Source organism: Rhinolophus hipposideros (genome assembly GCF_964194185.1).
Source record: "Rhinolophus hipposideros genome assembly, chromosome: 3".
In the NCBI taxonomy this organism is placed as follows: domain Eukaryota; kingdom Metazoa; phylum Chordata; class Mammalia; order Chiroptera; family Rhinolophidae; genus Rhinolophus; species Rhinolophus hipposideros.
In genome coordinates this window covers 14,824,771-14,837,248 of record NC_138049.1, presented here as the reverse complement: position 1 = coordinate 14,837,248, position 12,478 = coordinate 14,824,771, and the positions used below count along the sequence as shown (strand labels likewise).

The 12,478-nt window shown below is 43.6% G+C and overlaps 1 protein-coding gene across 1 annotated transcript in view; it reads left to right on the top strand.

Moving 5' to 3' along the window:
• The window catches only part of PPP1R14C (protein phosphatase 1 regulatory inhibitor subunit 14C), a 60,893-nt gene that overhangs the window by 36,917 nt on the left and 11,498 nt on the right, over positions 1-12,478 (top strand). Inside the window, exons 2-3 of the mRNA XM_081044966.1 lie at positions 9,775-9,858; positions 11,274-11,306. Coding sequence (XP_080901092.1) covers positions 9,775-9,858; positions 11,274-11,306 — 117 coding nt within the window. The remainder of the gene's footprint in view (positions 1-9,774; positions 9,859-11,273; positions 11,307-12,478) is intronic.

The following is a 12,478-nucleotide window of genomic DNA, read 5'->3' as shown; positions in this document are numbered from 1 at the left end:
ACATTAATAAACAACCCTTTTTCCCCTTTTCATCCTTGTGGTTTTCAACAAGTTGGTAATGTGTTAAGTCTTTACTTGAAATTTCCAGGCCTCTGGAGTGAAACATTTCTTAGAAGAGACATTTATATGGCACTTTTTAAAAGAAGAGGAACCAACTGATCAAATGTCTCCTGTCAACGTAGCACCCTCTGAGGTCGTGTCACGAATTGGCTGTTGCTGGGTTTGCGCTACACGCCCCGGCACCTTCCTGCAGGTTTCTATGCAGCCTTGAGAATTAGACAAGTCATCCCCATTTTGCAGGCATGGGGAAAGAGGGTGAGGAGCGTGAGTTGTCTTGCTCCAGCTCACACAGGTTGTTCAGTGGCAGAGGAGGTATATTAAACCCTGGGCCTCTCTGCAGACTCCATGCCCTGGGCATGCTGCCACCCCACCCCTGCTGGTCTCATTTGTGCTGAGAAACAGGTCAGCGGGGGGCCTGTGTGGGAAGATGGAGGATTTGGTCACCGGGTTCCTGTTCTGTGCCCTGCTGACCCAGACGCAGGGTCCTTTTATCACAGAAGGAAGTGGCCTTATGAGCCATTGAGACTAAGGATGGGACATAGAACACCATCTCTGCCCTGACTCTGAGGTTTTTTTTTCAAACTGTATCTGGAGAGCTATGATTTTTCTCTCCAGAGGTATTAATTTGTTAAAACAAATTGCTAAATGCCGGGTTTTAAGAAAGGCAGATGTTTAGCGGTGGAGGAGGCCTGATGCCTTACAGAGGAAGAACACCCTACATGGAGGGCGGGGGAGGGAAAGGGGGTTCAGACTTGGGACAGCACCGCCTCAGCTTGGCTCCTCCTTGCCCAGGCCGCTCCTCCCTGCCTGAGTCAGCATCCAGTTCGCTTCCCCTCACGTCTGCGCCTGGGCACACTCTCGCCAAGTGCCCTCCCTCAGCCCTGTGTCAGCATTGCCAGGGGCTCACACCCACCATCCCACCCACCGGCTGCCTCTGCTTAATAGGTGTGCTCTTGATACCTGAAACCTGTAAAATGCTCTCGCTCAGACAACCGTCATAACTGGTGCAGCTGCAGACATATTGTTTGCTCTTTGAGGTTTGGATTAGCAGTGACCCAAATAAGAATAGAATATATTCATGTTGCCGCCTTGGCCTAAGCCCGTGTCCTCTCTTACCAGGTTACTTCTGTGATCTCCCAAGTGGTCCTGCTTAGGCCCAACCCCCCGCCAACAGCCCATTCCTCCCAAAGCATCCAGGGTGATCCTTTCTAAAAGGTAAATCAAATTACACCACCCCTCTGCTCAAAACCCAGGGACTCTTTGATCCAATTAGAGTTTTTACAGGGTCCCCACCTCCAACCTACTCTACTGACCCTGGCTCCTTGCAGCTTCTCAGACACACCTGGGCACTTGCTGTTCTCCCTCCAATGCTCTTCCCCCAAATACTGACACAGCTTCTGCTCTCACCTAATTCAAGTCTTTTATTCAGATATTTCTGTCACTACTCTGACCACCCTATTTCAAATTCCAGCTATCCTATTATTCCCTCTCTTCTGCTTATTTTTCCTTCAAAGTATTTATCACCATACGCTACACAGGATATTATACTAATGTATTTGTTGTGTGTCTTCCCCAATGGGGTTTAGTCTCCATGAGATCAAGTATTTTTGTCAATTGTGGTTTGTTTATTTCTGACATTTAGAAAGTACCTGGAGGATAGTAGGTACTTAGGAAATTGATGTTGTATGGATTTGCCCAGTGCTCTTAAAGCCTGCTGCAGAGGTGCCTCGTTCTAGAATACTCTCACATGAACAATAACGTGCGTCTTTATGTCTATGAGCTGGCATTTCTTTTGTTGATTGTTAGGGCAAGAATTCTCTATTGAGCTGCGATGACACGAAGCTATGTCAGAAGTGATTTGTTCAGTGATAAGAGTGAAAGTAACACATAAAGCTAGTGAACTATCAAAAAAATTAAAACGTAGTCTAGGGTATTAAAAAAACACATTTGTCTTGATCACTCGTATCGCAGTCTGTTTCCTTGAGCAGGAAGAAAAGGATGGCACTCCGTCTGGGTGCTGGGTGCTGGGGATAGCACATGTCCTGTGGCTTTTCTCTCTGCTGCAGCTGTCATGTGTGTTTATGCTCTGAGTGGTCCAGAAATGAACCTTCGCTGTGGGGTGTGTGGGATCAAGAGAGGGGAGAGGGTCAGACCTGCTCTCCTGGTGGCAAGAACAGCAGCCTTGGTGGGTGGTATTTAAAATGTCCCGCTGTTTGCTGCATTTCCTGTGAGGATGAAGACCATTCTCAGTAATCAGACAGTGGATGTCCCAGAAAATGTGGACGTCACTCTGCAGGGACGCACAGTTATTGTGAAGGCCCCGGAGGTGCCCTGTGGAGGGACTTTAGTTACATCAATGCAGAACTCAGTCTCCTGGGAAGGAACAAGAAGAGGCTCCGGGTTGACAAATGGTGGGGAAAGAGAAAGGAAGTGGCTACTGTTTGCACTATCTGTAGTTGTCATGCAGGGTGTCCTGTGGGGTCTCAGCTCCCGCTCCCCACATAAGAATGCAGGACATGGTGAGGTCAAAAAGGAACACCCACGGAGCCATAGACAGGGGAGTCATACCACTGTAGTCTCGCTGGCGGCTGGGCTGGAGACACAGGAAGAAAACATCCGCCAGCACCCCAACAAGGAGTCTTCCTGCACCAGTCTCACTTGCTAACTCAGCCACCATCTTCTTGCTAGCCTCCATTTTTCTGCTAGCGTAGCCACGGCAGTTATATTAGTGGCCAGTGGCTCACTGGTTACAGCTGACGGCCAACTAGCCATAGATGATGGACATCCAATCATAGTTGATGGCCATTTACTACCCGAGTGAGCACCTTTCCACGTGAGGCCAAGAGCCTGGAAACTGCACTCCTGGCTCTGTCCCCACAGTAGTCATGGCCAGAACGTGATTAAGGGTCTTACACTGGCTTCTGTTACAACATGAGGTCTGTGTGTGCTCACTTGCCCATCAACATCGTTACTCAGGAGAATGGTTCTCTTGTTGAAATCCAAAATTTCTTGGGTTGAAAATACATCCACAGGGTTCAGATGAGGTCAGCTGTTGCTTGTTCAGTATCTCAAGCCCAGAAAGATGAATTAATTCTTGAAGGAAATGATATTGAACTTATATGGAATTCAGCTGCTTTGATTCAACAAGCCACAGCAGTTAAAAACAAGGACATCAAAACATTTGGGGATAGTGTCTGTTTCTGAAAAAGGAACGGTTCAGCAGGCTGATGAATAAGATCTAAGTTGTCCAGTTATAGAAATGCCAAGATGTCTAGTGATTCCTCAGAATTATTTGTGATACTTTAAAGATGCAATAAAAGTCATCATGTATGAGTATTAAAACAAACAAACAAACATCTCTTCACAGTACCATAGGATCAAGTTTGGTCAGGGGACTTTGATTTTTTTAGAGGAGAAGTTTGGGAAATTTTGCCATTTGGCTCTGAGTAAGCTTCCACCATTGGTGGATACTGAACTTTTACAAGAAGTGTCTGTTGGGGACATACTAGTAACATGGGGTCAACCTCATTTGCCAAGGGTGTTGAAACCGGAATGACTTATGCTTGTTTACCCCATTTTTAGTTCTGTTTCAGGTATAAGTTGAGGCCATCCTACCCCAGCCCCTCTGAATGGCCTGGCCACCTGTGCAGACGTATGCCCTCAGGAGCTGGACTCCATGCTCAGAATAAAATAAACTCATCTTCATTCCTTCCACTCAGCTTCCCAGCTTTTTAAGCTTCCATTCACTTTTGTTCTTCACTTCCTGGCTTCAAACTTCCCCTCCTCAGTCCTGATTTTAGTGTATGCCCTCTGGCCTCAATGATTCACAGCTCTAGATGACTTCCCTAGTTTGTGTCTTTGTTTTGCTAGAGCAGTACTTCCTGAAATGGGAGGTAAATGTATTAAGACATAAGAACTAATGTGTCTTAAAATGTTTATGGTTTTTGTCTTAGTTGACAGTTTGGGGGAGAAAGGCATCCAGGTTGGAAATCGTGTCCTCTCAGGATTTTGGAATCGTTACTCCCTTGGCTTCCAGCTGGCAGCATTGCTGTTGGGAAGCCTGATGACACTGATTCTCTGTCCTTCTGTGTGTGATTTGTCTTCCTTCTGAAAGCTTCCCGGATCTCCCCTTCATCTCCGATGTTCTGATATCCCATGATAATGTGCTGTAGGTAAGCGAGGCTCCTTTTTAAGTGGGAAAAATGTTTTGTAGATTCCAGGGCTGATTTAAATATTTAATATTATAACATTTAACTATGTACCACTCAAAACTAAGTATAAACTCCTTCTGCTTATAGTTCTTCCAATTATAAAGTCAAATCGAAATCGCAAATTAAACATAAATACCCAGCCAACGGGACTCAACATGAATTTACCATGATGGCTGACGTTGTTCTTTTTGTGTTAGGAATTAGGTACAGAGTGCTACAGCTCAGTGTCCTTTGGGTGATGCCTTCTGACTATGCTTGGTGTGAATAAGTCATTTACGCATTAAATCCACACTTTGGCTTTTTTTCTCATTAGCTCATGACAATTAACGTAATTCTGCTTGATGCCAATGTGTAAACACAGCCAACTTGGTTATAGAATGGTCATTCAGACGATTCTTAGACTCAACAGGCTTCCATTCAATAAATTATTTTGGATTGCCATTAAAAATGAAAACATGAAATGTAAATATTCTCATAGAAAACTCCGTACTTCTCAGGATTCAGTTTGTCTCTATTCTTTTTAGCTTCTGCCTGTGCTGGTTTCCCCTGTAGACTTATAGAAAGGTGAGCTCTCAGAAGTGTTGGCTGTCGTAATAGGCCGTTCCCTACTCCCTAGCCTCTGGCTGCCCCACGGTCTCCCTCAGCTGTCATCACCTTCATAGTACTCTAATCCCAGAGTACTTTACATTCCTATTTTGAGATGGAGACTGTGCTGTGAGCCACTGTCACTTTTAGGGAGCTGTTAAGCTCTCCGTCATGGAGCTTAAAAACCATAATCCATTTTCGAGCTGTTTTAGCTTAAGTATTCCTGCTCCTTTCACTGTTGTTGAGAGAGGTGAGTGTATATATTTTTTAAAAGCTGACACCACACTTGACAGGGTTCATGGTGTAAATTTTCAGGCTAGTTAGAAGCGCGTGTACATGTGGTATGTGTTGAGTGTGTGTGTGTGTGTGTGTGTGTGTGTGTATGTGTGTGTGTGTGATATGTTTTCACCACAGGCTGACAGTGTTTCGGGAAACTGCCTCAGTTGCATTACTGCAGCCTGTCGCTTGAGCCTGGCTGTTACAGGTCCAGCTGCAGGCTGCAGGTTCTGTCTGTAGGGTCTGTGCCTCTGTCACTCAGCACTGCAGTGTGTCTCTGAGCCGTGACAGCTCTGAAGTTTAGGGGTGCTGGAGAAGGCTTAACTCGTGAAATGTCTTCAACGTCCCAGGTGTACTACTATGGTGTCTTTGTCTATAAGCTCTCGGGCTCCAAACCTGGACCTTCTCTACTTTTTCCTTCTCCATTATCCAGTACCCACTTCACCTCCGAATTCCATCTGGTTTTCCCTTCCTGTTTATCACTCTTTGAAATGTTCCTTTTGTTCTTGCCACCACTGGCATTCAGGCCCCATTACCTCACAGCTGGATGAGCAAAGTGCCTGTCAGCCTCCTCACCTCCTCCCCCTTGCCTGGGCTCTACACCTGGGCGAGCTCGCCCTTCTGGCATTACCTACACTTGCCCTGGTGATTTCCACCCGTGGTCTTGTAATCTGGTTAGTTTCTTGGATGGTGTTTCAGTCCCCACTGGCTCTTTGACCATGAGAAGTCTGACAAATCCTTGACAGCTGTCCCACTGTCTATCTGTGACTCCCTCAATGGTGCCCTCTCTCCCCCAGGCTTCCTTTCAGTGGAGGTTTCACATATACACACAAAGAGGACGTTGGGCACAGGGAGTGTGGGGGAGGGGAATGGGGTGGCCAGGGAGGTGGGTCCCCATGGAGGGGGGGAAGCAGCACGCACATCCAGGGAGGTCGTTCCTGGTGTCCTGACAACAGTGTGGAGCCTTGGGACCCTCCCGGCATCTTCTGCCATCCTCCACCCCCTTGGAGGCCACATCTGTACCCACCTCCCTCCTTTCCCCACACTCCCTGTGCCCAGCGGCATCTCATTTGAAATAGTGGCTCTGTACCAGTCTGAGAGACAGACTGGCTTGAAGAGGTGTGGGACTGATGGATTCTAATGCGGGACAGCAGCCCAGCCGCCTCTAAGAGGAGGGCAGTGTATACTACCTGTGTTCACTGACTCATGTGGATTGAGTCTCCAGGGCCGGGCAGCTATGAGTCCAATAGTCTCATAGCTGTATACACACTCACACCCCTGTACTGCGCTCTGACATCCTGGGAAGCTAGGGGATGATGTTCTAATTTGAGGTCTATCACTACTCTAGCAAGAAGCATCATTCTGTTTCAAGGTCATTAGAATTTTCTAAGGAGATGTGCTTTTTCTCATCTCTTGTTAGTATTATATTATTATTAATTTCTTTAACCGTAAGATTTTAACCTTAATAAGATTAAGGATGTTAGAAGTGCCCTCTACTTTACGTTCAATGTTATTTCTGTTCTATCTGAGCTTTTCCAATATGGACTGTATCTCTTACAATAGTAAAGAAACAATAATCAGTAATCAAGAAGTCTTAGCTGTGTGCTAGGTACTATTATTTTAAGAACTTGATATCAATTAGCTAGTTTAACCCATACATCAATGTTGTGAGGTAGTTGTTATTTACTTTCCCATTTTTTGGGTGGGGAAACTGAGGCTAGAGAGCGAAAGGCACTTGCCCAGTTGCCACCAGCAGTTGGTGGCAGAGCTGGCTTCTGATTGAAGGCTGCCTGCTCTGGACCTATACCCCTAGCCACTGAATGGTCACTCGGCAGCATTATTCTCAACATTTACACTTCCTATTTATAATTAAATATAAATATAAAAGTTGATGAATACAAAACCTCTCTTCTATTGGGTGGAACTTTGTAGATGAGGCCAAAGACACATTGATTATCCTACTGAACACCCAATCAAAGGATCGAAACGAATTCTCCATAGGAACAGAAATAAATCACTCGGGGTTCACTAGAGGGTTATTTCTGGAACTGTCCATTGCCCACTGAGGACCTGACTTCAGGAGCTAGTGTGACTGAGGGTAATTGGGTAGGAAACCACACTCCTTTATGTTTCTCCTTTACTCTCACACTATTTCCACATTCACAACTCTTCTGATACCAGATGTGTGGGTGTCCCACAAATCAAGCAATTCTCCTAGACACCACCTAGATGTCCTGTAATTCAGCTGAATTCTACCCGGAGATACTGTCGGGTCCCACAAGTTAAAGCCTCAATCCCATGAGATTGCCCCCACTTCAGGTGCCAACCTCAAGTCCCAGATTGCCGCCTGTACTTCTGATCTACTGGCTCTAAATCGGGGTTCCCAGACCCCCTCCACGGATTCAGAACGGAGGGAAGTACATATGTTTACTGCAAAGGACATAAGAAAGGCGATAGCCAACTGAAGAGGTACAGAGGGTGGGGTCCAGAAGCGTCCCCGCACAGGAGCTTCTGTCCCTGTGCAGGTGAGTGCACCTCCCTCTCGGTACATGGGTGTGTTCACCAACACGGAAGCTCCCTGAACCTCATTCTATTGGGATTTTATGGAGGCTTCATCACATAGGCATGATTGATTAGTAACTCCATTTCCAGCCCCTCTCCCCTTCCAGGAGGAAGGAGGTTGGGGTGGAAAGTTCCAAGCTTCTATTTATGGCTTGGTCTTATGACCAGCCCCCATCCTGGAGCCCACCAAGAGTCTCCTCATTAAACAAAAGATGCTCTTATCACCCAAGAAATTCCAAAGGATTTAAGATCTCTGTGTCAGGAACTGAGGTCAAAGACTAATTATTAGAACAAAAAATTCTCCTAGCACCTCTATATAGAAGGGTTTTAGGAGCACTGTGCCAGGAAGCAGGGGTGGGAATCACACACACATACACACACACACACACAATGCACATGGTGCCAAAAAAATGTTTACGCATTTGAAGAAAGGAAAAAACTATTAAAATTGTAATGCTTAATATATACCAATAACGGAAGATGAATACAAGTCATGTTTGACTTCTGCAATTACAAGAGGCGCTCAAAGTGGTTACCATCAGCGTCCAGACACTTCTGATTACGGCAATCTACTGCTTGAGCAATGTTGGCCAACGTGTCCACTTGTATACATTTTTTTGCAACCCTGGTTGTATGTGTGTATGTATGTGTGTGTGTATTTCTTATTATTTCACAATAGTATATCATATTTCTCAGTTTCCTTAAAACGCTTGGGTCCTCTTTTGTGTTGGAATAGGAAAAAAAATGATTGAAAACTATTACTTAGTAAATGCGTTTTACTAGAAAGACTCAGAAAGTCAGCCTTGCCTCTGCTGACCAGATGATGCAGGTGTCACAGACGGGCTAGTCCCAGATGAACACACAGGTGTCTCCTTCTCTTTTCTGGGGCGCGCCTCACCCATCCCTGTGGTTGGGAGGAGTTGGGGTACAGGTGACTCCTAATGGGAAGGTGAAATGCAAAATTACAGCCTCTCTTAAATGTGATTTGATTTCAGTGTTCTCATAGGTATGCTGAAAATCAGATAACAGAAGAACATGAAAAGTAGCAAAGACCTACTTTGGGTTGGAAGTACAGGTTCCAAATTAGTGAGGTCTGTCACCACATTCCAGCTGGACTTCCTTACCCTCTTTTCTGGATTGTATGTCTTTGGTTTTGGGAGTATTAAACTCCAATCACACTGGCTGAAATAATAATAGCAGGGATTTACTTGAGGGTATACGCCACCTTTATAGGTGGTTTGCCTCAGCGATTCAGTGCCGTTATCCAGAACCCTCTTTTCTTATTTTTCCTACTCTGCCCATTGTGGAGTCAGAGTCATTCCCTTCAAGGTCAGGGCATTTCCAGGCTAAGAGCTTCCTCAGTGGAATGAGGAGGATGCTTCTATTGGAAGAACTTCTTTTCCCAGAGCCCCACTCGTCCCAGTAGGGACACGAGTCCTCTCTTGAATCACTAATGGGCTGGTGTTCAAGCGAGGCTCACCCACGCACCCTGCCTCAGAAACCTGTGGTAGAATCAGGTTTACCCCACCCAGAACCATAAAAGGAGTTGCCGAACCCTCACGGAAGAGCAAAGATGCAGTAGTCACCAAGAGAAGTGAGACGCTGGGTAGGAAACTGCAACTCTTAGCACTCTTTCTATAATTTGCCTGTCTCTATTGTCTACTCACAATCGCAGTTTTCTGCCAAGAAGTAGAAACTTGTCATTTTTGAAATACGTGTATTACTTTGTATTGCTTTGTGACTCTTAAATCTCCTCTGTTCCCCCTCCCGACCTCCCTTTCTTTCCCTGTCTCCTATTCTCTCCCTCTTTCTTCCCCTCCTTCCCCCTCTTCTTTCTTTTGCTTCTGTTTTCCTTTACACCTTTTCTCCTCTCTCTCTCTCTCTCTCTCTCTCTCTCTCTCTCTCTCTCTCTCTCTCTCTCTCTCCCTCCTATTTCCCCTTCCTTCACCTTTCCCTCCACTTCCTCCGAGTATCTCTTTCCCCCTTAATTGATGAACTAGTCATTTATTTAACTCAGCAAAGTTGGTTTGGTGCAATACAGCTTCTCACTAAATAGAATGCCTTCACATTTGTCCTCCAGGAAGAAGAAATGCCAGATGTAGAAATTGACATTGACGATCTTCTTGATGCAGACAGTGAGGAAGAGAGAGCTTTAAAATTACGGGTAAGCAGCTTTCAAAATCTAGAACCTTTTGCTCATAGATGCTAGAATCCACTTGGGCTTCCAGAGCTTGGCATGCACCAATTCTGCCCTGTGGAGATGTTGGCACAGCACGTGGGCATGGCAGCTTGCAGAGAGGAAAGCAGTGGGACGCTAAGCGTTCACCCCCATGAAGTTCATCTCTGGTGATAAAGCAGCTCTTGACTACAGCCAGTTCTCGAAGCTCCTTTCGGATCTGTGCCTCATCTTCCTGGGAGGGAGAGCTGGTTCGGCCTCCAGAGATCCATTTGCCAGAGAAGGAAGTGGTGTCCTACAGTTGTATGAGGAGAGGGGCTGAGCTGGAACCAGAGTGTCTAAACCCAGGACTCTGGTCTTGCAGTTGTGGATTGTATCATCCGTGAAATTAATTTCTAGATAAGATGGTTTACAACATAATTCTGTTTAATAAAATGTCTTTTATTGGCGTTTGCTCACCTGATAATTATTCTAGTACAACTATGGATGTTGAGATGTCTTATGTTTCCTTAGTCCAGAGTAATGCAATATTCATTTCCCTTCCCAGAGGAGGTCAAATCTATCATTTAAAAATCTGTATTAGAAAGTTTCTAAAACCAATTAACCTTTGACCTGCCAATGTTCTTAATGTTCACTGATAATTGCTGTTAATGGCTGTTGGTCATCACCAGTGACAAATGATCACTAGAGAGCACATAATTAAAGGGCACATTTGAATGTGTTAATATATTTAATGTATTAATAATTACTGGCATCTCTTGAGTGGTGAACAGTCTCAGTTTAATGATGATTTCTTGTTGGTAAATGTAATTGGGAAATGAAAGTTAAAAAAAAAAAAAAGCAGGCCTCAGTTCTATACAGAGTGAAATGACAAAAATGTTTTCTTAAAGTGGAGAATCTGAAAGGAGCATTAGCTGCCATCAGGTCACCCCCTTCGGTTCCCCGTGGAGGACACCGACGCCTGCAGAGATGTGACAAGCTGCTCTGTGGTTGACTCCCAGCCAGGCCCGTCACGGCCCAGTGTAATTGTCATCATCTCTCACAGGCTGTCGCAACTTAAATATATCCAGTTTATTATTAACCAAGTTGGGACCCCAAAGGAAAGGGGTGTGTCTGCGTGTGTTTGCGTGTGTGTGTGTGTGTGTGTGTATGTGTGTGTGTGTGTAGTGTGTGTGTATTCTGGAGAGTGCAAGGCATTCCTGCATATGAAGGGCACAGCTTTTTATATCTTTAGATGACTAACGGGTGCTAAACTAAAGCGTGACGCTAGGCAGTCAGTATGAAATGTTGATTTCCCATGTTTAGAATTATACTATAAAGATGAAATAATTTTTAATTTCATTTTTAAAAATGATACTGAATTTTAAAATAATGAAACTTACCTTCTGTGTATTTCATTCTAGGAAGCTCTTGTAGACTGCCACAAACCAACAGAGGTAAACAAATCCTGTTTCCTAAATGCCATGTTTCAATTGGATTTTATTAAATCAAGTTATCTATTTTTAAAGCTAACCCACAATAAGCGGGTTTGATTATGTAAATACTAAGTGGCAATTATTATCCATAAGTGAAGTGCGTATGTTTGACTAGTACTAACTTCCTTAATTGTAAGCTTAAATATGCCTGGTTTAGGAAAACATAACACTCATGAGATCTCGTGTGTTGCTTGCTTTTATATAATAGCCAAACTTCAAAGGTAATTGTGAGAGGTTTTGGGATCATTTTAGTAAAAGTTTAGATTTATAACAGGAAAATACATTCTATTAGTGTATATGTATGTAGTTTTAAGAAGCTTAAAGCCAATTCTGTTGTTCACAAACAGTTGCCTCTGTTGGAAGAAGAAATTTTATGCTTTGTTTTGATATTTATCAAGTGTAGAAATATTAATGTAGAAAGCAATGGTTATTATTTTGATTAGACCAACACATCTAATGTACTTGTATACTCTAATGACCAAAAGTACAATGTAGGATTTGATCTATTAATGAAAATATTGGTAAAAGAAGTGCTTTCACTTTGTTCCTGTGATAAGTCAGAGAACTTAGAAGATTCATCAGATGTTTTGGAGTCTGTTTGCAATCTCAAAGCAATGGTGGTAGGACTTCTGTTTTTTGAAGTGGTATAATTACAAAGTGACAGGAAAGCATGCTTTTCCAGTGTGTAAGATTTAAATGACTAGGGTGTTTTAAGATCATTTGGTTTGAGGCCAGTTACTATTTGAGCTTTATTCTTGCAGTCTCTAGTTTTTCTTCATATTGATTACATCTTGCAGTCATAGAGATTTTAATTTAATTTTAGTTATTAAAATATACATATTTTAATCAATATAATATATATTTATAGTTTTGAAAACCAAAAATATGATTGTGCTTATATAAAAAAAAATAGCAGTGCCTCTTCCACCCCTCAGTTTCCCTCTCTAGATGTATATATTTTTATATTTATGTTATATTTATGTTTTTCTTAAATACAATAACACTTTTAGCTTTTTCCCTGCTACTTACTCTTTCATTCCTATCTATGCATTTATTTACTTTTTTTTCATTTTCATTTATTGGCTTGAGGGGAAATGTGAACATCTCTGTTCTTTGTTTAGCTCACAGTTTCT